The sequence below is a fragment of the Eriocheir sinensis genome, chromosome 50 (genome assembly GCF_024679095.1).
Source record: "Eriocheir sinensis breed Jianghai 21 chromosome 50, ASM2467909v1, whole genome shotgun sequence".
Classification (NCBI taxonomy): domain Eukaryota; kingdom Metazoa; phylum Arthropoda; class Malacostraca; order Decapoda; family Varunidae; genus Eriocheir; species Eriocheir sinensis.
In genome coordinates, this window is record NC_066558.1 from 1,250,394 (window position 1) to 1,277,893 (window position 27,500).

Here is a 27,500-nt window from a genome sequence, read left to right on the forward strand (position 1 = left end):
ACTGCGACAAGGTGTTCCGCCACCCCCGCTCCTACTACCAGCACCAGCACGTGCACCGCGGCACGCACTCCTGCCCGGGCTGCCACAAGCTGTTCTCGCGCCGCTGGGACCTGCTGCGGCACCTCAACAAGAACAAGTACGGCTGCCCGGCGCGCTGGCGGGAGGGCGGCCGACACCCGCCCTACCACAACTCCCTCAGCCTGTCCGCGCTGGCCTCCGCCGCCGCCGTGGCCGCCACCTCCCAAGACATGCTGCCCCCCGCCGAGCCCCCCGACCTGCCCCTGCCCCTGGAGGCGCCCCTGCACCCCGCCCCCTGGGGCCTGGCCGCACGCACCGGCCCCGAGGTGCATGACGCCCACACGCAGGAGCCCCCGGCGTCCACCGCCACCCCCTGAGGGGCCCCGCCCCCCCCGCCACCAGCTGTGATAGCCGCAGGACCCCGCGTCACGCAGGCCCAGCCCCCCCCCCCCCCTCCCACCCCCACTCCCCGGGCACCGCCACCACCGCCACCGCCTCACCACCACCACCACCATCATCATCACGCACAGGCCGCCCCTCCACCAACCCCACCGCCACCACCACCACCACAGCCCCGCCGCCGCCACACCCACACACCCACCGCCTCGCCCCGCCCCGTGCCAGGTGCCATGTAACGCCCCAGGGCCATGAAGGTGCCATGCCGAGCTGCCTCAGGGGGGGAGAGGCACCTCCCCCCCCTGCCCCCCACACGGCGCCCTGCCAAGGTCACCGCGCCAAGGGGACACGCAAGCCGCCCCCCTCCCCCCCTCCCCCTCTCCCCCCCGACCCCCCGCCGTTGCGTGTGAAGCGTCAGGTTGTCTGGGGACGGGGGTAACACACACACACACACACACACACACACACACACACACACACACACACACACACACACACACTCACACGGCGCATCTATTCCTTGAATGCACAACTATTTTATCACTAGTGGGAGGAGGAGGAGGAGCAGGAGGGGGAGGAGGAGGAGGAGGAGGAGGAGGAGGAGGAGGAGAAAAAAAGAAGTGAGATGAACTGTGATTAGCCAACATGGATGTGAGGGAGGAGGAGGAAGAGGACAGGATTCGTTGACATGAAAACGGAGGGAGAAAAGGAGAGAGAGAGAGAGAGAGAGAGAGAGAGAGAGAGAGAGAGAGAGAGAGAGAGAGAGAGAGAGAGAGAGAGAGAGAGTAAGAATTAATTGTGGGATCGATCCGAAAAAGAGAGAGAGAGAGAGAGAGAGAGAGAGAGAGAGAGAGAGAGAGAGAGAGAGAGAGAGAGAGAGAGAGAGAATCGTGACTGGGTGATCGGGTTCGTCACGCTCACACATCACGCACTCTTCCTCCTCCTCCTCCTCTTCGTTTTCCATTACTTGATACGCAACCACCCTCCTCCCTCCTCCCCAGTAAGAGAGAGAGAGAGAGAGAGAGAGAGAGAGAGAGAGAGAGAGAGAGAGAGAGAGAGAGAGAGAGAGGATGCAAGTATACGAATTAACGAACAAACAAACAAATGACAAACCAGAATGAACAAGTTAATTAACCAGTGAAGGTATAAATGAATTACGTCATAAATATCTCAATAATTAATTAAAAAGTATAAAAACAAAAGCTATATATATATATAAAAAACTCCCGCCATGCCTCGCTACCTGTGATAAATGTGTGATAGTGTGCGTGTGTGTGTGTGTGTGTGTGTGTGTGTGTGTGGTAAGGTAAGGTTAGGTAGGGAAGGGAAGGAAAGGAAAGGAAAGATGTGTGTGTGTGTGTGTGTGTGTGTGTGTGTGTGTGTGTGTGTGTGTGTTAAGGTAAGGTTAGGTAAGGAAGGGAAGGGAAGGGAAGGGAAGGGAAGGGATGGAAGGAAAGGAAAGGAAAGGAAAGATGTGTGTGTGTGTGTGTGCGTGTGTGTGCGTGTGTGTGTGGTAAGGTAAGGTTAGGTAAGGAAGGGAAGGGAAGGAAAGGGAAGGAAGGAAAGGAAAGGAAAGATGTGTGTGTGTGTGTGTGTGTGTGTGTTTGTGTGTGCGTGTGTGTTTGTGTGTGTGTGTGTGTGTGTGGGCGGGTTCTTCACACCTCTGCACCAGTTGTTGTTGTTGTTCATGTTATCACGATCTTGTTGTTGAAGCTTCTCGTCACAGCGGAGAGGAATATTCTTGTTCTCGAAAACCACCACAGAGGAATATTCTTGTTGGTTTCGGTCACTGGAGGAATATTCTTGTTGGTTTCGGTCACTGGAGGAATATTCTTGTTGGTTTCGGTCACTGGAGGAATATTCTTGTTGGTTTCGGTCACTGGAGGAATATTCTTGTTGGTTTCGGTCACTGGAGGAATATTCTTGTTGGTTTCGGTCACTGGAGGAATATTCTTGTTGTTCTCGAGCACCACAGAGGAATATTCTTGTCGGTTTCGATCACCAGAGGAATATTCTTGTTGGTTTCGGTCACTGGAGGAATATTCTTGTCGGTCTCGATCACCACAGAGGAATATTCTTGTTGGTTTCGGTCACTGGAGGAATATTCTTGTTGTTCTCGAGCACCACAGAGGAATATTCTTGTCGGTTTCGATCACCAGAGGAATATTCTTGTTGGTTTCGGTCACTGGAGGAATATTCTTATGTTGATTACCAACGAAGGAGGAATATTCTTGCTGTTCTCGATCACCACAGAGGAATATTCTTACTGTCTCGGTCACCCACAAAGAAGGAGGAATATTCTTGTTCTCGAGCACCACAGAGGAATATTCTTGCTGTCGGTCACCCACAAAGAAGGAGGAATATTCTTGTTGTTCTCGATCACCACAGAGGAATATTCTTGTTGGTTTCGGTCACTGGAGGAATATTCTTGTTCTTGACCACCACAGAGGAATATTCTTGTCGGTTTCGGTTACTGGAGGAATATTCTTGCTGTTCTCGATCACTACAGAGGAATATTCTTGTTGGTTTCGGTCACTGGAGGAATATTCTTGTCGGTCTCGATCACCACAGAGGAATATTCTTGTTGGTTTCGGTCACTGGAGGAATATTCTTGTCGGTCTCGATCACCAGAGGAATATTTTTGTTGGTTTCGGTCACTGGAGGAATATTCTTGTCGGTCTCGATCACCACAGAGGAATATTTTTGTTGTCGCCACGGAGGGTAAAGAGGAATATTCTTGTTGTTCTCGATCACCCACAGCTAGAAGGAGGAATATTCTTGTTCTCGAGCACCCCAGAGGAATATTCTTGTTGTTCACACGCCGCCTCGGTCTCGTTCTCTTGTTGAATATATTGTAAAGTATATGACATATAAATATATATATATAAATATATAAATACAAATATTATATATATACACAAATAAATATATATATGAAGATAGATATTCCTGTATATTATTTGTTAAATGTTTCAGATCTATACTAACAAATAAAGATTTAATATACATATGACAAAGAGTTTTATTACGGATATTTTAGTGGTTTTACGAACACGTTTTTCGCTCTGTCTTATATCGTGAAAGGAAGGGAAGAGAAGGGAAGGAAGGGGTTGAAAGGTTTGGGAAGGAATGGGATGCGACGGGAAGGGATTGAAAGGTTTGGGAATGGAAGGGAAGGGATGGGATGGGAAGGGAAGGGATTGAAAGGTTTGGGAATGGACGGGATGGGATGGGAAGGGAAGGGATTGAAAGGTTTGGGAATGGAAGGGAAGGGATGGGATGGGAAGGGAAGGGATTGAAAGGTTTGGGAATGGAAGGGATGGGAAGGGAAGGGATTGAAAGTTTAGGGGAGAGAAGGAAAGGGAAGGAAACGGAATGGAAGGGAAGTTAAGGGATGGGAAGGAAATAAAGGAAAGGGAGGGGAAAGAAATGAAGGGGAAGGGAAGGGAAAGGAAAGAAAAAAAGTGAAGGAAGGAAAACAAATAAATGAAAAGAATTGAAGAGAAGGAAAAGTATAGTGAAGGGAAGGGACGGGAAAGATTCAAACCATCATCTTTTTTTAGCCTTGTGATGGGAAGGAACGGGAAGGAGATTCAAACCCTCTTCTTTCCGTAGTAAACGCCAGGATTTTGTTTATTTCCCTTATTCTCACTTTATCAGTTCCCTCTCCTCCTCCTCCTCCTCCTTATAATCTAACCTCCCTTCTTCCTCCTCCTCCTTATAATCTAACCTCCCTTCTTCCTCCTCCTTCTCCTCCTCCTCCTCCCTTTTTTCCCTTCTCTCTCCCCTAATCAACCCTTTCTTTTTTGTCCTTTCTTTCACTTCTTTGCACGAGGAGGAGGAGGAGGAGGAGGAGGAAGGTGGAGGTGTTGGTGGTACGGAGATGAGACAAGGAGGAAGAGGAAGAGGAGGAGGAGGAGGAGGAGGAGAAGAGGAAGAAGAAGAGGAAAGAAGACAAAGAAGAAACCACACGAAGAGGAAAACTTAATAAAGAAGAGGAAAACAATTATATAAAAAAAGAAACATTATATAAGACTTAGACAATATGGTGGTGGTTGTGGTTGTGGTGGTGGTGGTGGTTCGAGTGGTGGTGGTTGATGGCTGGTGTTGTCTCCCGCAGATGTTTGTGTCGGGATGAAGCAGGAGGAGGAGGTGCTGGAACTTTGGTTGGGGGAGGTTGACCACTGCAACCTAGACGGGGCAGACTTGATCAAACCACCACCACAACCACCACCTGTACCACCAGATCATCACCACCAGCAACCACAACAACCAGCTTTAGAAGAGGATAGCGTCTGGGGGCCGTTCATGTCCCAACCAACAGCTCCCTTGACCCATCTCGAGACCCTCACGCACTCGACCTTCATGCAGAAAAGTGAGGTTGGCGGCGAGGCAGGGGCGCAGGGTACCGTAGCAGACGAGGTAGCTGTAGAAGCGGTTGTCCCCCCCCCAACACCGTGGTTCCCGTGCCCCCAGTGCGGTAAAAGCTTCAGGACGCGGATAACGTTGTCGAGGCACGAGAAGATACATAAGGGTAATGCGTTTCCGTGTCCGATGTGTCCTAAGGTGTTCTATCAGGTGTCCAATGTGAAGTATCATGTTCACGCGGTCCACGGAAGGCAGTACGAGTCTCCGGTTAGGGGGACTCATGAAGCGGTCTGACGTTTGGGTTTGGAGTCCAATGTCTTGGTGTTGGATTCGGGGTCTGTGTGATTCGATTCTTCTTCTCCTCTTCCTCCTCCTCTTCTGTCTTCGCCTTTTCTTCTTCTTCTTCTTCGGGTTCTGTATTTGCGGCTTCGTTGTCTGGTTTTCTTCTTCTTTTTCTTCGTCTCCTGTTTTGTTTTCTTCTTCTGTTTCTTCTTCTTCTTCTTTTTCTTCTTGTTCCTCTTCGTTTTCTTGTTTCCCTCTATTCCTCCTCCTCCTCTTCTTCTTCTTCTTCTTCTTCTTCTTCTTCTTCTTCTAAACTCATCGGCATTATTTCTTCCATTTCCTTCACTATTGGAGGAAGAGGAAGAGGAGGAAGAGGAAGAGGAGGAAGATGATGATGATTATAAACTTAAACAGAATACTCGCAGCTATGTTTTATTATTATTATTATTATTATTATTATTATTATTATTATTATTATTATTGTTATTTTTTTATATTAAGTGTGTGTGTGTGTGTGTGTGTGTGTGTGTGTGTGTGTGTGTGTGTGTGTGTGGTTATATGATTTTTCTACGAGCTTACTTTGTTTGTGTGTGTTTGTTTGTTTGTGTGTTTTTTTATATAATTTCGTGAGTTTGGAAATAAAACAGACGAGGATTTTTGATACCCGTGTTTTATTTTGCATTTTATCTGTTTGTTTGTGTTTTTTTTTATATGTAATTCGTTTGAGGTTGGTCTAGTCTCGTGTGTGTGTGTGTGTGTGTGTGTGTGTGTGTGTGTGTGTGTGTGTGTGTGTGTGTGTGTGTTTTATGACCTTGCTATTTGATTTTTCGTTCACTTAACACTACTACTACTACTACTACTACTACTACCACCATCACCACCCCGAAACTACCACTACCACTACTACTACTACTACTACTACTACCACCATCACCACCCCAAAACTACCACTACTACTACTACTACTACTTCTACTTCTGCACCACCACCACCATCATCACCACCACCATCATCATCACCATCACCACCACACCACCACAACACCACCGCCATCTCACACGTCTTTCTCCTCCAGCTCACAACACCAGCAAGACGGGAGGGGGAGGGAGGAGGAGGCAGCGAGGGGCACCAGGAGGAGGAGGAGGAGGAGGAGGAAGTCTTGTGTGTGGGGAATGCGAGAAGGTGTTTAAGTCTCTCGTGTCGCTTCGAAGGCACATGAAGTTACACCGAGGGACGGCTTTCGTGTGCCCCGCCTGCCCGAAGCTCTTTGTCCAACGCGGTGACCTCAACAAACACCTCCGAAGACTGCACCCGAATCTTGTACCTCCTCAACCACAACCCAAACCACCACAACCACCACCGAATCTTCATTTTCATCCATCTTCTTCTTCTTCTTCTCTTCCGCCTTCCTCTTCTTCTTCTTCGTCGTCTTCTTCGTCCGTTCCGCGTCCTCCTCCCCCTCCTCCTCCTCTTCTTCGTGTCAAAACGCCCAAAGTTTGATCTCTTCCTCCTCCTCCTCCTCTTCCTCTTCCTCTTTTTATCCGTTTTCCATTTTTCCTTCTTGCGTTGTGTGTGTGTGTGTGTGTGTGTGTGTGTGTGTGTGTTAAAGTATACGAAAGACTTGTGTTATTCTCTCTCTCTCTCTCTCTCTCTCTCTCTCTCTCTCTCTCTCTCTCTCTCTCTCTCTCTCTCTCTCTCTCTCTCTCACACACGAAGTTTTTATAAAAAAGCATAAAAGGAAAAAATATTACAATTTTTTTTTGCAAGACAAGTAAAGGATTTCGATTCCATATTATTCGTTTTTATTTTCCTTCAGTTTTTATTTATTTATTTTTGTTTATTTTTACCGTGGAGAGAGAGAGAGAGAGAGAGAGAGAGAGAGAGAGAGAGAGAGAGAGAGAGAGAGAGAGTCTAACTCGATCGGTGAATGAAAAAAAAAATAATAATAAAAAGAGTAGGAAAGAAAATAATATGACGTAGGAACCTGTTGAGAGAGAGAGAGAGAGAGAGAGAGAGAGAGAGAGAGAGAGAGAGCGCAAAACTTTCTTAGGCTATTCAATACTTTCGTCCTTAAACAAAACTTCTATCTAACAAAAGCTGCAAAACTTAACACGATTTTTCTTCAACATTTACATTCATGTAAGCTTTTTAAAATTTACGAGGCTATTGTTTTTTTCTTTTATTTCCTTAATACTTTTCTTTTCCTATTTCTTGTCTTTGGTTTCGTGAGGTCGTGTGGGAGGAGGAGGAGGAGGAGGAAGACGTAAGGATATTGACCAGAAGGAGGAGGAGGAGAAGCGGAGAATAGGAAGGGAACGAGGGAAAGAACGAAGGAAAGGAGGGAGGGAAGGGAAGGAAAGGAAAGGGAAAAAGAGGAATTTGGAGGAGGGAAGGGAAGGGAAGGAGGAAGGAGGGAATGACGCGGTAAAATAAAGAAGGGAAGGAGGAAAAAAGTAAATTAAAAAAGGAAAGGAAGGAGGAAAAAGCGAATTGAAGGAGGGAGGGAAGGAAAAATAAAAGAGGGAGGGTGTTCGGGACGAAAAGTAAACATCTGTCTGTCGAGAGTTGCGAGAAGTGTTTGCCTGTGTGTCGTGTGTGTAGAGTTGATGTGTTGTTGTCGTGTTGTCGCCGCAAACACCGCGGGGACCGTGTTCAATGGTGCTTCCTCCTCCTCCTCCTCCTCCCCCACCTGTTCCTTCCCTGCTCCGAGGCGATACAAGTTTGCTGGTGTATGTTTGGGTGACGCGGCGACGGGAGTGTAGGACACACACACACACACACACACTAACGGTGCTGGGGCCTGAGCGTATACATGTTGGTGGTAAAGCAGCTTGGTGGTGGTGGTGGGGCAGCGAGCTGGGGTAGTGGTGGTGGTGGTGGTGGTGAGGGGGGCGGGGCGCCGTGCAGGCCTGAGCCGCCCCGGGGTAAGAGTTGTTCTCTCTTTTTGCAGAGCCTTGGGTGGGCGCGGAGGGCTGGGGGGCGCCGCACCCCAGCCACTGTCCGTGCGAGTCTTGCCGCTGCTGCGGCTTTTGCGGCAAAGCGTTTTCGACGCCCGGGAGCCGAAAGCGTCACGAGCGCGACAAACACGTGGCGCCGGGCTCGCTGCCGTGCGAGGTGTGCGGCAAGTGGTGCAAGAACCGCGGCGCGCTGATCAAACACCGCAGCCTGCTGCACCGCCCCCTGCTGCCCCCCCCGGACCCCCCCGCACCCGCGCCCCACGCCCTGGTGATGGCCACGCACTTCCGGGGCCCGGCGCCCCCGCCCCCCCTCGACGAGCCGGGCGCGGAGGACCCGCTGGCGGGCCTTGGCGCGGAGCTGCAGCGGGCGTACCACCAGTTCATGTGACGGGGCGCGGCGGGGCGCTGTGCGGGGCGGGGCGGGGCAGGGCAGTGGCGTCGTCGCCGGGGCAGTGGCTGGGGGCGCGAGGAGCCCGGTGTCGGGGCGGGGCGGGGCGGGAGGAGAGTAGGGCAGTAGCCTGGCCTGTAGTGGAGTGTTAGTGTGTGTGTAGTGCCGCCAGGCCCACTCACGGCCGTCTTTCATGTTGCAGGCCTCGAGGACCCCCTGGGCCTGCCCCCGCCCCTCCCCCAGGGACACCACACGTCCCCCTTAGGGGCCTTCCACGGGGGTTTTGCGTGGCCACCCCCTCCCGGGCAGCACCACGTGGGGGGGGCAGGGGCGGCGCCCCCCGACAACCAGTGCATGTTCTGTTTCAAGTCTTTCTCAAACCGCGGCTCCATGACGCGGCACCTGCGGGACCAGCACCTGCAGCCCGGCGCCACCGTCACGTGCGACTTGTGCGGCAAGGTGTGCAAGAACCGCAACTGCCTCATCACGCACCGCTCCGTGGCGCACTCGGGGCGCCGCCGCCTGCGGGCTCCCCCCGCCGCCCCCGCCCCGCCCCTGCAGTGGCCCGCCCAGGACAAGTGGGCGGGCGAGGCGCCGCCGCTTCCCCCCCTCAACTACGACCCGCACAACCCGCTGCTGCTGCGGCAGGAGGTGCCCACCGACCAGGCGTGAGTGTTGGCGGCGCCGCGCCCCCCTGTAGAGACACACACCCGTAGAGCCCTGCTGCCGCTGCTGCTGCCGTTGCTGCTGCTGCTTACCCTGCCAGGTAGAGGCGCTTGGGACACACAGGTGGCCAAAGTTGAGCTAGTCTGGATCGCCGCCCCGTAGCGTGACAGTGACACAGTTCCTTATGCAACGTAACATTCCGAGGCGAGTAGATATATTTTGTATACCCAGAGACCAGCTTGTAGGTGTGTCACCGTCGAGACTTGCTTTAACCTCAGATCTCAATCTTTGTAGTCTGTGATGTTTGTATGGTACTGGTAACTTAATAAAGCCATGTTCGTAGCGGGACTTTATATGACCCCCCCCAGCAACCCTGGAGCACCGCCCCCCCAGGGGTGGCGCTTCCCCCCCCCCCCCCCCTGTGTGTGTGTGTGTGTGTGTGTGTGTGTGTGTGTGTGTGTGTACGTCTTGTGTCTGTCTCATCCAGTGTGTGTGTGTGTGTGTAGATAGTTCGTCCTTGTATTTGTGTATTTTTCCTACTTGTGTATTTTTTAGCTTGTGTCTCCTTCGTGTGTACCATTCATGTTGTGTACGTGTTAATAATTGTGTACGTTACTTGTCTGTTTTTTAGTGTGTGTGTGTGTGTGTGTGTGTGTGTGTGTGTGTGTGTGTGTGTGTGTGTGTGTGTGTGTGTGTGTGTGTGTGTGTACAAATCTTGAGGTAACACACGAGACAAACAGAGGAGGTGCTGGTAAGGAAAAGTAATACAAACTAAGATGCCGAATAAAGTAAGTAGCAGCAGAACAGAAGAAAGAGTAGGGGGTTCGCTGGTGGAGACGAAACAAATTAGTGGAAGGGAAAGATTTTGGTGAACACTTCGTGTTTTTTATCCCTGCACACACCTGCTGGTCATCCTGGTGGTGGAGGGGGGCGGGGGGCGGCGAGGTCGTAGCGGGGCTGGCGGGGGTGGAGGGACACAGCGACTCCCTTCTTGGTTCCTTCCCTCCGTTCACTTATGCATGATGATGATGGTGATGATGATGGTGATGATGCTGGTGCCGTAGTTAGCCCCTCCACCCTTGCCCCGCCCGCGGGTGGCGCCCGGCCCGGCGTCTGACGCTGCTGCCGCCGCTGCTTGCCTCGCCCGCCGCGAGACCGCCCCGCCACCCGCCCTCACGCCGTGTCTCTTGCAGGTGGCGGTGACCTCGGCGACGCGGGCGACGGTGAGTGCGACGGGGAGGCCAGCCTGTGGTACCCGCGCGTCGTGCTGCGGCCCAAGACCTACCTCTGTCCCTTCTGCGAAAAATGCTTCACCAACCGCCAGAGTCGCTCCCGCCACGTGCACCAGAAGCACGCGGCGGGCCTGGCCGGCACGTGCTCCGTCTGCGGGCACGTGTACACCAACCTGCAGACGCGCTGCGCACACACCAGAGTCCACTCGCGCAAGATAAAGCCATAGCCTCCCGCGGCCCCCCTGCTGACCGCCGCCCCGCGCCCCCTGAGGCCGGCCGCGCGCCCCCGCCGCCCCCCCCACCACCCCCACCCTCGCGGGCCCTCGGGCCTTGACCGCGCGGCCTGCGTCAGGCGGTTGTCCGGGTGAGCGGCGCGGCCCGGCGGGGCGGGCATACACACACACACACACACACACACACAGTAGGAGGCAGCGCCTTCACTCTATAGTTCCCATGGTTGTGGTCGGGGCCGCCGCCGCCGCCGTCAGTAGGTCCCTCGGCCACAGTAACTCGCCGCCGCTAACACACCGCTAAGCTTGCGTGCCACGGTAGGGCGCTGCGGGCCGTAGCTCAGTGCCAACTCATCCTCATAGTTACCCATACAAACACTTTACACAAGGTGATATTATTAAATATTTTATGTAAGATTGTTTTTTGTAAATATATTTTGACCCGTCTCCTGTATATATGCTCTGTTTTCTTATATGAATAAAGCTGAAATGGTTGTCACTACCTGGCCCGTTGTTTCATACCCCGGCGGGAGGCGAGGTGTGGGCTGGCGTGGTGTGGGGGGCGGGGGGAGTGTGTGCCAGTGTTGTGGTGTGGTGTGTAGCTGTGCCGCCCCGCTGCCGCCTTCACGTTTTTCACCCCCGCCCGCCGTCTCTTTTCAGATGTGATGATGGCCATCGTTAACGCCGTGCAGGCCAACGCGCCGTCAGACCGGCCCATGAAGTGCCCGCTGTGCCTGGGCATCATCAAGCAGGCGCGCAACCTCCGGCGGCACGTGTTCAAGCGGCACCTGCCGGCGGCCAAGCGCGGCGAGATCACGGAGGCGGACGTCAAGAACATCCTGGAGAGCAAGCTGAAGGCCATCACCGTCACGCCGCTCACCGAGGACGAGATGCGGCAGGTGCAGCAGCGCGGCCGCCGCAAGGGCTCCAAGTCGCCGCGCAAGAAGAAGGGCATCGCGGCGCTGCCGGACGGCGTCAACGGCGCCAACATCAACGAGTCGGAGGTCACCATCCGCAAGCTGCCGACGAAGAAGGACGGCAAGAAGGACAAGTCCGCAGGCGCGGCGTCGCCCGGCTCCACGGTGGGCGGCGACAGCGTGCGCGACGGGCGCGAGGACATCCTGCAGGAGGCGCTGGCGGCGCGGGACAAGGGCGTGAGCGGGCAGGACGAGGTGATGGACCTGGCCACCAACGCCCAGCAGCTGCCGCCCATCTCCGTGGTGGTGTCGCACGCCGGCCACTCCAGCACGCAGGCCACCGCCCAGTCCATGAGCCTGGCCTCGGGCATACACCCGCGCATCCCCACGGAGGCGGCGCTGGGGGCGGCGGGCGTGAGGCTGCAGACCGACTCGCCGCTGTCCCTGCACCGGGACCTGCCCGCCATGCCCGCCATGGCCTTCGAGCCGCAGGTCACCATCAGCGAGGGCCTGGTCACCTACCACACCACCTCGCCCTCGCAGGTGCTGACGCAGACCACCTCGCCCTCCCCCTCGGCCTCGGGCTACGCGCCGGCCTCCTACTGGTCCCCGTCCGGCATGGGCCTGTCCGCCAGCACCTTCCAGCCCCACCAGAGCGTGTTCGCGCCCGCGCACTCCGACTACTTCACGGCGGGCGTGCACATGGCGCGGCCCTCCTCCCTGGAGCGGATGCAGCAGCACCGGCGGAAGCCCTACCAGTAGGGGGCGCGGCGCCCCTAGCGTAGAGTACAACCATTTTTATAGAGCAAGGACGGCAGTGTGTGTCCAGTTATCCTAGTTGGTATTGATGGTACAACTGTAACATATGGCGCGTCTTAGTGTTTCTATCTGTGCTTCTCGATCCTCTCGTCCCAGACCCCGCCGCCGCGCCCTGCCTGCGTGCGTGCGGCCCGCAGCGCGGCGTGGCGCGTCAACTATGCATGGCAGAGAGAGAGAGAGAGAGAGAGAGAGAGAGAGAGAGAGAGTAAAACTATCAGTGCATGTGTGAAAATGAATATACAAAATAGCCATGTAGTGTGTGTGTGTGTGTGTGTGTGTGTGAGAGAGAGAGAGAAAGAGAGAGAGGCGGCCCCCTGGCGGCGGCCGCGGCCCTCACCAGGCAGCAGCAGCAGCAGCAGCAGGTGAGCGGCAGCAGGCGGCACACTGCAACCCTGCACATAGCCGGCGCCGGGTGGCCGCTGCCCCTCCGCCCCTCATCTGTACCGCGTCTCCCTCCCTTCCCAGGTAATCTAGGCAGGTAGACTAGTGTTTACCCAGGTATGCAAATATATCAGTGCCCCTGTCAACACGGAGAGTAATTTACAACCTTCATACAGCACCGCGCCCACACCTGGCCCCGCCCACCCGTGCAGCCTGACAGGTGGGGGCGCGGGGCCTAGGCTAGGTCTCACATCAATCACTTCCAAAGCCCATAAAAGAGGTTAATCGGGTTCAAATAGGTGTTTTCTTAGGTTCATGGTACAGACGAAGGGTCAAACTACCACCAGGGTCATTAAACTATCCATGGACATGCCTCAAACTCCTATAAAGGCCTGTCAAATGTGTTCAAGGATATGGTCGTTAGCTCAGTATACTCAGACGCATCCATCTCACACGTCAACTATTTCCAAAGGCCAAAAAGTAAATTAATTGGGTTCAAATGAGTGTTTCTTTAGGTTCACGGTACAGAGGAAGGGTCATTCTACCACCAGGGTCATAAAACTACCCCTGGAAATGCCCGCAACTCCTACGAAAGCCGTGTCAAATGAGTGTTACTGAAGGTTCTCGGTACAGAGGAAGGGTCAGACTACCACCAGGGTCATAAAACTACCCCTGGAAATGACCACTAGTACATACATAGACATAACATACAGACATACATAGATAGACCCATACACAGACATACATGCAGACATACACACATACATACAGATGGACAGACAGACATTATACATTATACATACAGACATATGCTATACACTATACATACACAGACATACATACAGACACTATACATTACACAAACACACATGCAAGACTATACACTCTACAAACATACATACAATCACTATAGTTCCACATGACTGTCGGAAAGGGAGGATGAACAGCTGGGTGTGTGGGTGACCTGCTCTTCGACTGACCGGGCTGGGATTCGAACCTAGGCCTGCGGTGTGGTAGGTAGGCACGCTGACCACTAGACCATGTGTATAGAAAATGATAAATAAGTTACCCCCAAAATCAGTTCTTTTTAGATAATTGAAGGGATCGGGTTTTGCTAATGACCGGTAAAGTTACAAGAAAGCTATTAAAGATGACCTTAATTATGAATCTTTAGTATTTAATTATATCCCCAACGAAATACAAAAAAGAAAAAAAGAAAGGAACACTTTTAGAAATTGCTTTACTAATGATCACAAACAATTACAAGAAAGTCCAAATGATGACCCTAATAATTATACTTTAGGATATAATTTAGAAAGGAAGAAGGGTTTTAGAAATTGATGACCCAAATAATTATACTTTAGGATATAATTTAGAAAGGAAGAAGGGGTGTTGAAATTGCTTTACTAATGACCACAAGCAGTCACAAGAAAGTCCTAAAGATGACCCTAATAATTATACTTTAGGATATAATTAAATGAGGAAGGGTTTTAGAAATTGCTTTTACTAATGATCACAAACAATTACAAGAAAGTCCTAAAGATGACCCTAATAATTATACTTTAGGATATAATTAAATGAGGAAGGGTTTTAGAAATTGCTTTACTAATGATCATAAGCAGTCACAAGAAAGTCCTAATGATGACACTGATAATTATACTTTAGGATATAATTTAGAAAGGAAGAAGGGTTTTGGAAATTGCTTTACTAATAACCGGTTAAGTTACAAGAATGCTATTAAAGATGACCCTAATTAGGATTCTTTAGGATTTAATTTAGAAAGGAAGAAGGGTTTTAGAAATTGCTTTACTAATGACCAGTTAAGTTACAAGAAAGTTTTATAGATGACCCTTATAATTATACTTTAGGATACAATTAAATGAAGAAGGGTCATAGAATTTGCTTTTACTAATGGGCAATCAACCATATACAAGAAAGTCGTAATTAGACACCTCCAAAATTGATACTCAGATAATTAAGAAAAGAAGAAGGGTCATAGAAATTGCTTTTGCTAATGAGGAATAAGCAATCTACAAGGAAGTCATTAATGCAAGTCCCACAAAATCAATACTTTAAGATGTAATTAAGAAAGGAAGAAGGGATGGAAATTGCTTTTATTAATGGGCAATAGTTAATTAAGAAGATAAACATAAATAAGTTTCCCATAAAATTGAAATGCCAAGGTAATTAGGAAGTGAAGGGGATGTGTTTATCTCTCTTTCTCTCTCTCTCTCTCTCTCTCTCTCTGCTTTTTTTCTCTGCTTCTCTCTCTCTCTCTCTCTCTCTCTCTCTCTCTCTCTCTCTCTCTCTCTCTCTCTCTCTCTCTCTCTCTCTCTCTCTCTCTCTCTCTCTCTCTCTCTCTCTCTCTCTCTCTCTCTCTCTCTCTCTCTCTCTCTCTCTCTCTCTCTCTGAACAAGTCAGATTTTAACATTCCTACTGTGTGTGTGTGTGTGTGTGTGTGTGTGTGTGTGTGTGTGTGTGTGTGTGTGTGTGTGTGTCACCTACCTTTACTCGTAACATATTCCTGATATCACAAAACAGATTCTTTATAATAATCACAAGACAACTAACTGGGCGACACCCTGTGGAAATGAGCTTCACCACACTGTCTGTACGTCTGTGTAAGGGAGAAGAATGGGCTGTGGTCTGTCTGTCTGTGGGGGAGAATACTGGGCTGTGACTGTCTGTGGTCTGTCTGTCTGTATTTGTGGGAGGGAGAATATTGGGCTATGGTTGTTGTCTGTGGTCTGTCTGTCTATGGGGAAGAGATTACTGGGCTATGGCTGTTGTCTGTGGTCTGTATGTCTGTCTGTGTCTGTGGGAGGGAGAATACTGGTGGCTGTGGCTGTTGTCTGTGGTCGGTCTGTCTGTGGAAAGGAGAACACCTGACAGGCAATGGGTCTGTTAGGGGTGTGGTCTGTCTGTGTGTCTGGGGAAGGAAGGACAAAGGGCTGTGGATGTGGTCTGTTTGTGGTTCTAGGTCTATCTGTCTGGGTTTTGTCTGTCTGTCTGTCTGTGGAAAGGAAAACGCCTGACTCGGGCAATGGGTCTGTTAGGGGTGTGGTGTTTCTGTCTGTCTGTGGAAGGAAGGACAAGGGCTGTGGTTCTGTGAGGTCTGTCTGGCTATAGTGAAGGTAGGTGTATAGAGTGGTATAGACAGCTGTGTATGTGGTGTAGACAGGTGTGTGTGTGTGTGTGGTATAGACAGGTGTGTGTGTGTGGTATAGACAGATATATAGGTGATGAATGCATGTGTAAGAGGGATGAAGGTGTGTGTGTGTGTGTGTGTGTAAAGTTTGCAAAGTGATGAAGCTCAATTTCCCTCTCTCTCTCTCTCTCTCTATCCCGTCAGAAGAACCTCCACTCAGTCCTTCCTTTCCCTAACCTGACCTAACCTGACCTGACCTGACCTTGTATCATAGCAACCAACACCTCAACACCTTACTTTCCATTCCCCGCGGCCTGACCCATCGGCACTTCCTCACCCGACAGACACACAGATCTTCTAATACGTCAATTCCTACAAGTACAGCCATGCTAAGTTGCCGGGAACCTAAGTGTTTATATAAGAGTCCCCCATTATCGTATCTCTCTGTAGGTCCCAGTGAGGGTGTTAAGGGTAAGGAGGTGCAGTGTGTCGGCCGCAATAGCTTAGAAATGTATTAGCTGTAGAGGCAGGACTTGCATGGGGTCACACTTGGCGGTCCTGTCGGGCATTCGCTTCCGGTCAAGGTCTTTTGTGCGGAATACATGCTGTGATTTTTGCGTTAGGTGAGCTGCGGAGTTGTGAGGCAAAGTGAGGCTGGTTTTGTGTTGTTTTTCTGTCGTTTTCAATTCATTTTCTCTTCTGCTGCTTCTTCTTTTTCCGCCTTTTGTTCGAAATACATGCTGTGGTTTTTGCGTTAGGTGAGCTGCGGTGTTCTGAGGCAGAGTGACGCTGGTTTTGATTTTGAAATTTCTCCGTCTTTCTTTTGCTGTTGTTTCCTTTTTCTGTTTTAATTTTGCTTGTTTTTTCTTTCCTTTTTTTATATGTATTTCTCTGTTTCCTATTCCAGTTTTTATTCTTTTGTTTTATTATGTCTTTCTCTGTTTCCTTATTCTTTTGCTTCAATTCTCTCATTCTTCTTCTTCTTTCATTTTTATGCTTTCCTTCTCTTTCTCTGTTTTCTCTTTTATTCTGCTCGTTTTGTCAGTTTTATTTCCTCTTCCTTTCCTTCTGTCCTTGCTGTCTCCTGTTTTTATTTTCCCTCTTTATTTCATTCTCTTTCATTCCTTCTTTCTCTGCATTTTCTAATACTATGCAATCACTTTCATTCTTCCTTTAACTTAACCTTCATCTTCATTCATTCTTTCTTTCTTTCACAAACTTAATCCTCACCTTATTTTCATTCTTTCCTTTCTTTCCCTCTCAAACTTAAGCCTTACCTTTTTCATCCTTTCTCTCTCTTGCGTTCTTTCTCCTTTCTTGTCCCAATCACTTTCATTCTTCCTTTAACTTAACCTTCATCTTCATTCTTTCTTTCTTTCACAAACTTAATCCTCACCTTATTTTCATTCTTTCCTTTTTTTCCCTCTCAAACTTAGGCCTTACCTTTTTCAGCCTTTCTCTCTCTTGCGTTCTTTCTCCTTTCTTCTCCCACGATCCGTTGGTCTCGCTGGCAGGCTCCGTAGTCCCCCGTAGAATGTATATTTCGAAAGCGAGTTACTTCATCCGCACTGCAACTGATTACGGTGACGGTGGTGATGGTTGTCGTGTGTCCCCCCCCTCCCCCCTCAGTCGATCTTTCCCGTCTGGCGTCAAAAAAATGTCGCCAGCGCATTGGTTCCTATAGCTGAAGTGTCACATGTTTGTTCCCTTGTGATAGATTACGTATATTTTATTTTCTGAAAGGAGTACAACTTAGAAGAGGTCTGTCGGATGTTCGAAAACCGTGTGTAGATTGTATGGTAGAAGGACTTTATATGCTAAATACTAAGGCTGAAAATGGGATATGGTTCTCAATGAAATTTGTCTGTCTGTCTGTCGGCTATTCGAACACCAGATTGTATAGTTGAAGAAGGACTTTATATGCTAAATACTAAGGCTGAAACTGGGATATTGTTCTCATTAAAATTTGTCTGTCTGTCTGTCGGCTAATCGAACACCAGATTGTATAGTAAAGGACCTTATATGGTAAATACTAAGGCTGAAACTGGGATGTGGTTCTCATTAAAATTTGTCTGTCTGTCTGTTGGCTATTCAAACACCAGATTGTATGGTAGAAGAAGGACTTTATATGCTAAATACTAAGGCTGAAAATGGGATATTGTTCTCATTAAAATTTGTCTGTCTGTCTGTCGGCTATTCAAACACCAGATTGTATAGTAAAGGACCTTATATGGTAAATACTAAGGCTGAAACTGGGATATTGTTCTCATTAAAATTTGTCTGTCTGTCTGTCGGCTATTCAAACACCAGATTGTATAGTTGAAGGACTTTATATGCTAAATACTAAGGCTGAAACTGGGATATTGTTCTCATTAAAATTTGTCTGTCTGTCTGTTGGCTATTCAAACACCAGCTTGTATAGTAGAATGACTTTATATGCTAAATACTAAGGCTGAAAATGGGATATTGTTCTCATTAAAATTTGTCTGTCTGTCTGTTGGCTATTCAAACACCAGATTGTATAGTTGAAGAAGGACTATATATGGTAAATACTAAGGCTGAAACTGGGATATGGTTCTCAATGAAATTTGTCTGTCTGTCTGTCGGCTATTCAAACACCAGATTGTATAGTTGAAGAAAGACTTTATATGGTAAATACTAAGGCTGAAACTGGGATATTGTTCTCATTAAAATTTGTCTGTCTGTCTGTCTGTCGGCTAATCGAACACCAGATTGTATAGTAAAGGACCTTATACGCTAAATGCTAAGGCTGAAACTGGGATATTGTTCTCATTAAAATTTGTCTGTCTGTCTGTCTGTTGGCTATTCAAAAACCAGATTGTATAGTTGAAGAAGGACTTTATACACTAAATACTAAGGCTGAAAATGGGATATTGTTCTCATTAAAATTTGTCTGTGTCTGTTGGCTATTCAAACACCAGATTGTATGGTAGAAGAAGGACTTTATACACTAAATACTAAGGCTGAAACTGGGATATTGTTCTCATTAAAATTTGTCTGTCTGTCTATCGGCTATTCAAACACCAGATTGTATAGTAGAATGACCTTATCCACTAACACTAAGGCTGAAATTGGGTTACAGAGAGGCTTGTATTTCAAAACATGTAAGGTCAGAGGTCACAGTTCCCGTCAACATAACTTGAGATGTCTCCGTTGGCTGTTCGAAAACCACAGATTGTATATTAGAAAGACCTTATCCACTAACACTAAGGCAGATATTGGGTTTCAGAGGAGTGAGTTTGGATGGTATATCAAAACATGTAAGGTCAGAGGTCACAGTTCCCGTCGACATAACTTGAGAGGTCCGTTGGCTGTTCGAAAACCACAGATTGTATAGTTGAAAGACCTTATCCACTAACACTAGGCAGAGTTTGGATGGTATATCAAAACATGTAAGGTCAGAGGTCACCGTTCCCTTCGACATAACTTGAGAGGTCTGTCGGCTATTCGAAAACACCAGATTGTATTGTAAGACTTTATCCACTAACTCTAAGGCAGATATTGGGTTGCAGAGGAGTGAGTTTGACTTGTATATCAAAATGTGTGCGGTGTGGAGTGACTGTAAGGCTTCTGTGTGCTGGGAAGTGAAGGACAGGTGACTCATAGCTCGTTAAGACACCTGAGTACCCCCCCCGCCCCCCCCCACCTTACCTTTAATTAACACATCCCCAATCTCATGACAACCCAGTGTTCAGTGAAGTACGTATATTAAGTGACCCATTCTGTACATAGCTATTTTATTATTTTTTGTATGTACTTTCCGATGTGGTAAGCTAATATTTCCCGTCGTAAGTTTTCCTACGCCAGTATTTCTCGACTTAGGTATTTTCTCGGATTTTTTTTAGCGCACGTTCATGATTTTTATTTTCTCAGCTTCTCGGAGTAATTGTTTTCCGAGGCTCGGAACACACTTTTCTTGTCTTGTGTTGTGGTGGTGGTGGTGGTGGTGATGGTGTTCGAGAGAGAGAGAGAGAGAGAGAGAGAGAGAGAGAGAGAGATGTCAAGTTATAATTATGTGGAAGAGAGAGAGAAAGAGAAATGTCAAGAAGTATGAGAGAGAGAGAGAGAGGGATAGAGGTGGTAGTATTGAGAGAGAGAGACAGAGAGAGAGAGGTGTTAGATTGTATGGGAAGGAGGGAGAGAGAGAGGGACAGAGGTGGTAGAGAGAGAGAGAGAGAGAGAGAGAGAGAGAGAGAGAGAGAGAGAGAGAGAGAGAGAGAGAGAGAGAGAGAGAGAGAGAGAGAGAGAGAGAGAGAGAGAGAGAGAGAGAGAGAGAGAGAGAGAGAGAGAGAGAGAGAGAGAGAGAGAGAGAGATGTAGTGGCAGTGTGTGTGTGAGGAGGGGAGAGAGAGAGAGAGAGAGAGTGTGAGTGCAGTGCGTGTGCCAAACAAGAGAGGAGTGGGGAGTGCGTGGCTCTCCCTCGCCCTAAGCCGCAAGTCTTGTAAATACATCCCCGCTGCTGTACCACGTTAATTAAGGACACTATAAAATGAAGTCGCTGTTGTAGTATTTTTTTACTTTTATGATTGGTTTTAGTGAAGGCCGAGAGAAAGGCTGAAGATGATTATTACAGTCGCCCCTCAAATAGTAAGGTTTTCAATAGTTCGGTTTTGGTTTTATACGGATTGTCACGGAAGATCTTTTTAGGATTTTTAACCCGGTAGCAGCGACGGACCAAATTTGTGGCTTTACCGTGTAGCAGTGACGGACCAAATTTGTGGCTTCACCGTGTAGCAGCGACGGGCCAGATTTGTGGCCTTACCGTGTAGCAGTGATGGGCCAAATTTGTGGCTTTACCGTGTAGCAACGACGGGCCAAATTTGTGGCTTTACTGTGTAGCAATGACGGGCCAAATTTGTGGCTTTACCATGTAGCAGCGACGGGCCAAATTTGTGGCTTTACCGTGTAGTAGCGACGGGCCAAATTTGTGCCATGATATAAACCCCTCAAAATAGATGATGCATAAACTGATCACAAATGCTTTGATATATATTATGAAATGGTTTGTGTGAGGGGTGATTGTTTTTCATTTTTCTCGCTTGGAGGGACCATTAAGAAACTTGATCAATTTCCTGCTCATCGGGAAATTCAAAAATCCTAAAAAAACCTTCTATGAAAATCCACATAAAACCAAAACCGGACTATTGGAAACCGTACTATTTGAGCGACGACTGTACTGTGTTACCTGTCCACCCGCAGCACAGGTGGACGATGCCAGTTACCTACACGTTTGTTTCACGTTTAGTGCTTCAAGAACCATTTACTATTTATTTTATAATAAAAGTTGACCTTTGACCACTGTATTCTTGCCTGCCAGGGTGGGGTGAGGAGGGGAGGGGAAGGACATCCGAACTTTTTTATATCAAGACTGTGTGTGATCTTCCTTTCCTAGTCTTCACATTTTCAACTTTGCTTCATTTGCCTTAATTTTCAAGATCACATTTAATTGATGAAGCTGAACATTTTTGACTGTGATCTTCCTTTCCTAGTCTTCACATTTTTCAACTTTGCTTCATTTGCCTTAATTTTCAAGATCACATTTAACTGATGAAACTGAACATTTTATTTATTTTTTTGTCATTTTTCAACTTTTCTCTAAGGCCAAGTTTCAGAATCATACTCTTCTATAAGCTTCAAAAATGTATTCATCCAACACTCAACCTCTACAAATTCCATTGATAAAACTGAACATTTGGCTTGTCTTCTTCTTCCTCTTCTTCTTTTTCTTCAAGCCAAGCCAAGTTTCAGAATCATACTCTTCTATAAGCTTCAAAAATGTATTCATCCAACACTCAACCTCTACAAATTCCATTGATAAAACTGAACATTTGGCTTGTCTTCTTCCTCTTCTTCTTTTTCTTCAAGCCAAGCCAAGTTTCAGAATCATACTCTTCTATAAGCTTCAAAAATGTATTCATCCAACACTCAACCTCTACAAATTCCATTGATAAAACTGAACATTTGGCTTGTCTTCTTCTTCCTCTTCTTCTTTTTCTTCAAGCCAAGCCAAGTTTCAGAATCATACTCTTCTATAACCTTCAAAAACATATTCATCCAACACTCAACCTCTACAAATTCCATTGATAAAACTGAACATTTGGCTTGTCTTCTTCCTCTTCTTCTTTTTCTTCAAGCCAAGCCAAGTTTCAGAATCATACTCTTCTATAACCTTCAAAAACATATTCATGCAACACTCAACCTCTACAAATTCCATTGATAAAACTGAACATTTGGCTTGTCTTCTTCCTCTTCTTCTTCTTCTTCAAGCCAAGCCAAGTTTCAGAATCATACTCTTCTATAAGCTTCAAAACATATTCATCCAACACTCAACCTCTACAAATTCCATTGATAAAACTGAACATTTGGCTTTTCTTCTTCTTCTTCTTCTTCTTCTTTTTCTTCAAGCCGAACCAAGTTTCAGAATCATACTCTTCTATAAGCTTCAAAAATGTATTCATCCAACACTCAACCTCTACAAACTCCATTGATAAAACTGAACATTTGACTTCAACACCATAACCCATCACTGGCTACATCCTGAACACCGTCCTAACCCAGTGATCAGCTTAGGAGGACTACCACCAGGGCCAGGAGGCAGCATCGACCTGTGAGGAGTGGAGGATTAGCGGCCAACCAGGAGTGACGAGGAGGAGGCAGAGGACAAGCACTGCGCCATGGAAGACACTGAACCCAAGGAAGAGCCACAGGTTGGTTTTATAAGACTCGCTTCTCACCTCACCTATTTCTAAAGGTCAAAGAAGGGGTCAGTCAGGTTCTAATGAGTGTTTCTTCAGGTTCATGGTACAGAAGAAGACTCACACTACCACCAGGGTCATAAAACTACCCCTGGAGATGCCCACAACACCTACGAGAGCCTTGTCAAATGTGTTTCTTCAGGTTCACGGTGCAGAAGAAGACTCGCTCTACCACCAGGGTCATAAAACTACCCCTGGAGATGCCCACAACTCCTACGAAAGCCTTGTCAAATAGGTGTTTCTTTAGGTTCACAGTACAGAAGAAGACTCGCTCTACCACCAGGGTCATAAAACTACCCCTGGAGATGCCCACAACTCCCACGAAAGCCTTGTCAAATAGGTGTTTCTTTAGGTTCACGGTGCAGAAGAAGACTCACACTACCACCAGGGTCATAAAACTACCCCTGGAGATGCCCACAACTCCCACGAAAGCCTTGTCAAATAGGTGTTTCTTTAGGTTCACGGTGCAGAAGAAGACTCACACTACCACCAGGGTCATAAAACTACCCCTGGAGATGCCCACAACACCTACGAAAGCCTTGTCAAATAGGTGTTTCTTTAGGTTCATGGTACAGAAGAATACTTGCACTACCACCAGGGTCATAAAACTACCCCTGGAGATGCCCACAACACCTACGAAAGCCTTGTCAAATAGGTGTTCTTGGGTGGCGATGTCTTGTAATATGACCCACAGTATGTCATCTACCGCCCTTACTCAGCGTGATCTATTTTGCAGAGATGGTGGATAGAGGAGAGAGGAAGAGGAGATTGAAGAGGACAAGAGAGGAGATGATGACTTGAAAGGAAAGCAAGAGAGAAGGAGACCAGGAGAAGATGGCAATGATTGAAGAGAACCAGAGAGGAGATGAGAGAATTAGCAGAACACAAAGGAGCACAAAGGAAGAACAAACAACAGTGTGACTTCCCAGTGCATTAGGTAAGACACTGAAGCCACAAAGGAAGGAAGGAAGGGCCATATGATATAGACCATTTCCTTTATTAATAGTCATCTTTAACCCGGTAGCTGCAGGGATCATGTTTCTTAAAGGCCCCTCTAAGCGAATTAATGAGAAAAAATCATCACTCACGCAAACCATTTTATATATCAACGCATTTGTGATCAGTTTATGCATCATCTATTTTTGGGGGTTTATATCATGGCAAAAATTTGGCCCATCGATGGTACACGGTAAAGCCACAAATTTGGCCCGTCGATGGTACACGGTAAAGCCACAAATTTGGCCCGTCGATGGTACACGGTAAAGCCACAAATTTGGCCCGTCGATGGTACACGGTAAACCCACAAATTTGGCCCGTCGCTGCTACCGGGTTAAACTGTTTCCATTACTGTATAAAAAGAAGATATTAAAATGACAGTTGAAAGCATACTAATTCCTTACAACCATCCATATCATAGCCTAACCTAACCTAACATAGTCTATCCTAACTAATTGTAGAGAGGATGATATAGTAATTGAATGATATGTGGGAATATACTTATAATGGGTGACTTACAATCATTCTTTATTGCTTAGTAGTTAGTATGGCGAATAACCTGTAATACTAGAGTGAACATTAACCCCTTAACCCCAGGCATATTTTCAGTAGTCTTGTTCTGTAGCCGGTGGTGGTGGTGGTGGTGGTGGGTGATGTGGCTGTCAGGTCATACATAGCTCACCACACCCACAGCCTCCTCTTCCTCTTCCTGTGTGTGGGTGCAGCTGCCGCCCCTAGAAGCAATAGACCTAATGAGTGTCTGTCTCGTCCATGAACACGCACGTCCCAGACATGTTACCTAGATTAGTGCAGACAAGCTATTAGAACCAATACCATAGAACTGGGTGCGCTTGTAACTTGGAAAACAAAACATATGATCCTTTTTTTTCGTACAAGCTATCTGTGATCCTAAGTGAATATAGACTTGTAACCTTAAATATAGTATCAGAAAACAAGCAATATTTTATCTGTATACAAGCTCTCTCTTTACAAAACAAGCAATATAGGACCTGTTTATGCCTACAAGCTATCTGAGAGACACTTGTATGAAAGGACTGAGTGAATATAGACTTGTAACCTTTAATACAGTCTAACATAACAAGCAACACTACTAATTTTATCTGTATACAAGCTCTCTCTTTACAAAACAAGCAATATAGGATCTGTTTATGCCTACAAGCTATCTGGGAGCCACTTGTATGAAAGGGCTGAGTGAATATAGACTTGTAACCTTAAATAGTCTAACATAACAAGCAACACTACTAATTTTATCTATCTACAAGCTCTCTCTTTACAAAACAAGCAATATAGGATCTGTTTATGCCTACAAGCTATCTGGGAGACACTTGTATGAAAGGGCCGAGTGAATATAGACTTGTAACCTTAAATACAGTCTAACATAACAAGCAATACACCCCAATTTTATCTGTATACAAGCTCTCTCTTTACAAAACAAGCAATATAGGATCTGTTTATGCCTACAAGCTATCTGGGAGACACTTGTATGGAAGGACCGAGTGAATATAGACTTGTAACCTTTAATACAGTCTAACATAACAAGCAACACTACTAATTTTATCTGTCTACAAGCTCTCTCTTTACAAAACAAGCAATATAGGATCTGTTCATGCCTACAAGCTTTCTGGGAGACACTTGTTTGAAAGGACTGAGTGAATATAGACTTGTAACCTTGAATACAGTCTAACATAACAAGCAATACACCCTAATTCTGTCTCTACAAGCTCTCTTTACAAAACAAGCAATATAGAATCTGTTTATGCCTACAAGCTATCTGGGAGACACTTGTTTGAAAGGACTGAGTGAATATAGACTTGTAACCTTGAATACAGTCTAACATAACAAGCAATACACCCCAATTTCATCTGTATACAAGCTCTCTCTTTACAAAACAAGCAATATAGAATCTGTTTATGCCTACAAGATATATCTGGGAGCCGAGTGAATATAGACTTGTAACCTTAAACAGTCTAACATAACAAGCAATACACCTTAATTTAATCTCTCTACAAGCTATCTCTTCATTTGTACAAGCTATTAATCCTCACAGCACCAGAAAAAGAAGGAAAAAATATAAACTCATATATAGGTCACTACCACCACCACCACCGTCACCACCATCACCACTACCACCACCATCACCACCACTACCACACCTTACAGCCTCACTAACAGCCCAGAACGACATAATAGCGAGGTAATAACGTAAGTATTTTCAGCCTCACGCTCCTGTCACTCAAGAAGGATATGAAGGAAATTGTCTGAGCGAGGGAGAGACTTGATAACTTGATAGCATAACGCACGGAAGAGGAGGAGGAGAGAAGGGATAGGAAGGGAAGGAAAGTGAAGGGAAGGGGAGGGAAAGAGACACATATGAAAAGGGAAGGGAATGGAAGGGAAAGGATGGGAAGTGAAGGGAAGGGAAAGAAAGAGAAACTATAAAAAGGGAAGGGAAGGGAAGAGAAGGGAAAGGAAGGGCAGGGAAGCGAAGGGAAGCAAATGGATGGGAAGGGAAGCGAATGGATGGGAAGGGAAGGGAAAGAAAGAGAAACTATGAAAAGCGAAGGGAGGGGAAGGGAAAGTCAAGTCCTGAGAAGTTGAACCAGACGTCCTTCCCTCCCTCCTTCTCTTCCCGTCTCACCTTTCAACCCACTCCCTACCTGACCTGCTCACCTGGCGGCCACTTAATACCTCCCTAATTAGTCAGCCCAGGTGCAAAATGTTACCTAGGGTCATAAGACACTTTCGTTTCTCACATCATTCATCTCTAAAGGTCAAAAAAATGTGTCAGTCGGGTTAAATTTCTAATGAGTGTTTTCTTAGGTTCACGGTACAGAAGGGTCACACTAGGGTCATAAAACTACCCCTGGAAATGCCCAAAACTCCTACGAAAGCCTTGTCAAATGCGTGTTTCTTAGGTTCACGGTACAGAGGAAGGGTCAAACTACCACCAGGGTCATAAAACTACCCCTGGAAATGCCCACAACTCCTACGAAAGCGCCTTGTCAAAAATCTTTAGTATTATGCGACAAATATCTCGTAACAACCGGACGTAGCTTCAAAACAAACGTTCGTAGGAGACACAAACGTTTGATGATGCGATTTTTTAATTTTTTTTTTTTTCAGTGGTAAGTTTGTCGTATTATAAATGTCGAATACTGTTGTTGGTAGTGGTGGTGGGCTTCTTCTTCTTCTTCTTCTTTTTCCTCCTCCGTTTACATGTTTATCAGGTTGGGAAGGTGAGAAGATGGAGGAGGAGGAGGAGGAGGAGGAGGAGGAGAAAAAATGATGAAAAAAAGGAAGATAAAGAACAGGAACAAGAAATCAAGTAGGAAATAACGAGGAGGAGGAGGAGGAAGAAGAAGAGGAGGAGGAGGAGGTTATATAAATGAACCGTTGTTACTCCACCCAAACCTCCTCCTCCTCTTCCTCCTCCTCCTCCTCCTCATATTTCCTCGTAGGCTAAATCTTATAATCACCACCACCACCACGTACCATCACCACCACCACGTACCACCACCACCATCATCACCACCACCACCACCACCATCATCACCATCATCATCACCATCACCACCACCATCACCTTCATCACCACCACCACCATATCATCTTCCTTAAGGTGCGTCCACACCTGCGACTTTTTGTCTGCCGACATATTGACAACAAAGTTCGAAACCTTACAATCAACATCTGGATACATATCGACAACAATGTTTGAAACTTTGTCTGCTAGAATGTTGGCCAACATAGTGGCAACACGAGTCGACTTGGTGAAACCGTCCACACCTCTCTCTGGAGTCCTGAAGAGTATGTCGGCGGGCGAGGACGCATTGGCGGCAGCAGCTGCTACTGTTGTGATTTTGTGTCTTCATCGGAGAAGACGTCGACGTAGAGTGTGGACGAGAC

The 27,500-nt window shown here is 47.3% G+C and overlaps 1 protein-coding gene and 3 long non-coding RNA genes across 7 annotated transcripts in view; 1 reads left to right on the plus strand and 3 right to left on the minus strand.

Annotated features, from left to right (window-relative positions):
- The window catches only part of LOC126982122 (transcription factor GAGA-like), a 59,252-nt gene extending 45,379 nt beyond the window's left edge, over positions 1–13,873 (plus strand). Inside the window, exon 7 of the mRNA XM_050833944.1 lies at positions 11,198–13,873. Coding sequence (XP_050689901.1) covers positions 11,198–12,216 — 1,019 coding nt within the window. The 3' untranslated portion in view covers positions 12,217–13,873. The remainder of the gene's footprint in view (positions 1–11,197) is intronic.
- LOC126982131 (uncharacterized) lies at positions 12,443–14,963 on the minus strand. Its single transcript, XR_007734623.1, has 2 exons — positions 14,261–14,963; positions 12,443–14,160 (listed from the first exon to the last, which is right to left on the minus strand). It is a non-coding gene; the product is annotated as an uncharacterized LOC126982131 (long non-coding RNA).
- A 1,768-nt stretch (positions 14,964–16,731) lies between these two features.
- LOC126982123 (uncharacterized) lies at positions 16,732–18,666 on the minus strand. 4 transcript variants are annotated; one of them, XR_007734562.1, is made up of 2 exons: positions 18,552–18,666; positions 16,732–18,027 (listed from the first exon to the last, which is right to left on the minus strand). It is a non-coding gene; the product is annotated as an uncharacterized LOC126982123 (long non-coding RNA). The 4 variants fall into 4 exon arrangements; XR_007734565.1 differs by having other exon boundaries at positions 18,446–18,583; XR_007734564.1 differs by lacking the exon at positions 18,552–18,666 and adding an exon at positions 18,234–18,371.
- A 1,562-nt stretch (positions 18,667–20,228) lies between these two features.
- LOC126982130 (uncharacterized) lies at positions 20,229–22,529 on the minus strand. Its single transcript, XR_007734622.1, has 3 exons — positions 22,293–22,529; positions 21,859–21,888; positions 20,229–21,589 (listed from the first exon to the last, which is right to left on the minus strand). It is a non-coding gene; the product is annotated as an uncharacterized LOC126982130 (long non-coding RNA).
- Between the last annotated feature and the right edge of the window lie 4,971 nt (positions 22,530–27,500).